The sequence below is a fragment of the Sinocyclocheilus grahami genome, unplaced genomic scaffold (genome assembly GCF_001515645.1).
Source record: "Sinocyclocheilus grahami isolate Dianchi unplaced genomic scaffold, SAMN03320097.WGS_v1.1 scaffold4740.1, whole genome shotgun sequence".
Classification (NCBI taxonomy): domain Eukaryota; kingdom Metazoa; phylum Chordata; class Actinopteri; order Cypriniformes; family Cyprinidae; genus Sinocyclocheilus; species Sinocyclocheilus grahami.
This window is the reverse complement of record NW_015509623.1, coordinates 8,140-10,587: the sequence shown is the minus strand read 5'-3', so window position 1 is coordinate 10,587 and position 2,448 is coordinate 8,140. Positions and strand designations below refer to the sequence as shown.

General features: G+C 35.8%; 2 protein-coding genes across 2 annotated transcripts in view; one reads left to right on the top strand and one right to left on the bottom strand.

Annotated features, from left to right (window-relative positions):
- LOC107576972 (SEC23-interacting protein-like) overlaps nucleotides 1–146 on the top strand; it is a 2,455-nt gene extending 2,309 nt beyond the window's left edge. The window contains exon 6 of the mRNA XM_016263091.1: nucleotides 43–146. Within this exon, the coding sequence (XP_016118577.1) occupies nucleotides 43–146 (104 nt within the window). The remainder of the gene's footprint in view (nucleotides 1–42) is intronic.
- On the bottom strand, nucleotides 1–2,323 carry LOC107576973 (chondroitin sulfate N-acetylgalactosaminyltransferase 2-like). Its single transcript, XM_016263092.1, has 4 exons — nucleotides 1,991–2,323; nucleotides 1,623–1,717; nucleotides 1,441–1,522; nucleotides 1–1,194 (listed from the first exon to the last, which is right to left on the bottom strand). The coding sequence occupies exons 1-4, from the start codon at nucleotides 2,184–2,186 to the stop codon at nucleotides 902–904; spliced, it is 666 nt and encodes a 221-aa protein (XP_016118578.1). The 5' UTR covers nucleotides 2,187–2,323; the 3' UTR covers nucleotides 1–901.
- Between the last annotated feature and the right edge of the window lie 125 nt (nucleotides 2,324–2,448).

Here is a 2,448-nt window from a genome sequence, read left to right as displayed (position 1 = left end):
TTTTTTTTTTTTTCTCACTACTTCCACAGATTCATTTCAAAGTGATTGCAAAGGCCAATGTCTTGAAATATCAGAGCCTGCAACTTAAACCCCTGACTGTTAGCGCTATGGCACTGACCAGTGTCCTCACACATGGTGCAAAGTAAAAGTTTGACATACATCAAAATGCATATCGGGTCCAAACCCGTGGAAGACCTTTCCTAAAATCTGAATACTATTCCAACAGAGACATTGCCTACAGTACAAATCCAGCATGGCAAGTTTAACCACATCCATCTGTGGATGATTGTCACTTTTAGCAACGGATCTCCATTTTTGTCACAGCGCATACATTTTCAATAGAAATGATATAAAAATGTAACGTATGGCTCTGCCAATTATTTGCAAAATAAAAAATAAAGACATGCTTCCTCAATGGCCATTATTAATAATTTCCGTGTAAATCATTTGTAAAAGTCTTTATGCAATCTGTTGCATTCAATTCATTAAGACAACTTAACACATTTACAAATAGTTTGCACAAACTCTCTTTCATGAATGAGGCCCTACCAATTTCTCTGCATTTCAACTAATCTTCATGAACTAATTTCCCCAATGGGACTGGTCATTATGCATTATGCATGTAGTTAATAAATCCAAAAAGTCCTTCTAGTGCAGAACACCTAAAATTTAAATTGGCATTAAAGCAAACTATTGCAGAATGTAGAATAAAGTCTCATTGATGTAAACAGTTTACATAGTACCTATCAGTACCATTCTCCCACTACACAGTCTTTTTTGCTGTCATAAGGTCTTCAGTAATCCATGGATGATTATTTAGAGTTGACTTAATACCAAAAATGTCTTTTTGACCTATTTCTTCATTGCTGTTATCAACAACGTTGCGCTCTGTATTGTTGATTTATTCTGCTGGTCTGCTCTGGGTTTTGTAGGCCTGCTTTCGAAGGTGAGTCTCAATCTCCTCCCTGAACACCAGCATGCCCAGGTGAGAGTGTGACGCCTCATTCATGGCCTTGGACTGGATGCACATGCGGTACTGTTCTGGGGTCAGTTCATCTGCACACTGCTTCTCATGCCACAGGTGGAAGAGGCCTGATACAGGAGTGCGGATCACAATCTGATCACTCCGTAGGTACTTCCTGTACAAGTGCACATCTTCTACACCCCAGCCTTTCACTTCCAGATCAAATCCCCCTAGAAAAGGGGAACCTTGAGTTTATTTATATGTAACAAGCAAAATATCTTCATTGTAATTTGATGCATCGATTTTAAACTATACTGGAAAAATGTATTATTTTACTTCACAAGTAAAATAGAGTTACTACAATAAAATACAATAAATATTACTGACATATTTGGATCAGCTCTTTCGTCTACTTTTGCTGAATTTTTGTTATAAAATGTAAAACTTTTCCCACATTTAAATACACACTGACTTACCAATGCTGAGGAAGTCAGAGCGATACTGACAAGTCATGCCAAATCCAAAATCCCTCCAGAATCCGGCATCTTTTTTATGAATCTGTAAACACCATACAATTGCATTATTCACTTTAGTATCAGTAGAAAGCCATATATGCTACAAACATGTAGGTTCATAGAAAAATCTTGATGTTACATACCAGCTGATTCTCAACGGGAGGCGGAAACTCAAGATTTCCATAAACTATAGTTGGATTGTACAAACTGAAAACTACTGGATAGAAAACTCGTTTTCCTTCAAGGGAGGAAAAAAAATGAACATTTATTATGAAAGTTTGTGAAAAATTACATTTTTAACAAACATTTTTTTGTATAAAAATATTGAGTTTCTTTTTACTGTTCTCACAAACATGCAAAACAAGTCAATTTCATTATTAATTTATTTGCTACACATACACTATACCCTATAGTACAATCAAACAACAGTGCAAAATGGAAGAAATACAGATGTTTTATCTAGTAATGGGTCTATGAATTTTCAGATATAAATGATTGTTAAATGACAGACCTGGAGCTGTATTGAGGCGACAGGTGCCAAGAAATTCCAGTGTGAAGTAGATGTCAACATCACAGAAGAACATCAACACATCACCCCCTTTCTCCCACGCGTGAGCGCCGATGTCGAGACCACGGCCACGTGAAAACTCCTCATCCACAGGGATCAGGGTGTAGTTACTGAAGTTTTCCTCACTGCAAAAGATCATAAATAAAAACAGTGTAGGAAACAAAATGAGGTTTAGAAGATTTATGCCAACCAAAGGGAGTAACAACACAGTGTTTCAACTACTCTACCATTTATACACCAGAGGTCTGTAAGATTTTTTAAAATTATTTGAAAAAAATCTCTCATGCTCAAAAAGGCTTCATTCATCAAAGATACAATAAAACAGTAATATTGTGAAATATTATGACATTTTAAAGTAACTGTCTTCTATTTGAATATATTTTAAAATGTAATTTATTCCT

What these genes read in the sequence shown, in the direction of transcription:
- LOC107576973 (XM_016263092.1), bottom strand. Translation starts at nt 2,186, where the DNA reads ATGATCTTTTGCAGTGAGGAAAACTTCAGTAACTACACCCTGATCCCT. An exon ending in CTCCCGTTGAGAATCAGCTG is followed by an intron (nt 1,523 to 1,622) that starts GTATGTAACATC and finishes TGGTGTTTACAG; the next exon opens with ATTCATAAAAAAGATGCCGG. An exon ending in CTCTGACTTCCTCAGCATTG is followed by an intron (nt 1,195 to 1,440) that starts GTAAGTCAGTGT and finishes CCCCTTTTCTAG; the next exon opens with GGGGATTTGATCTGGAAGTG.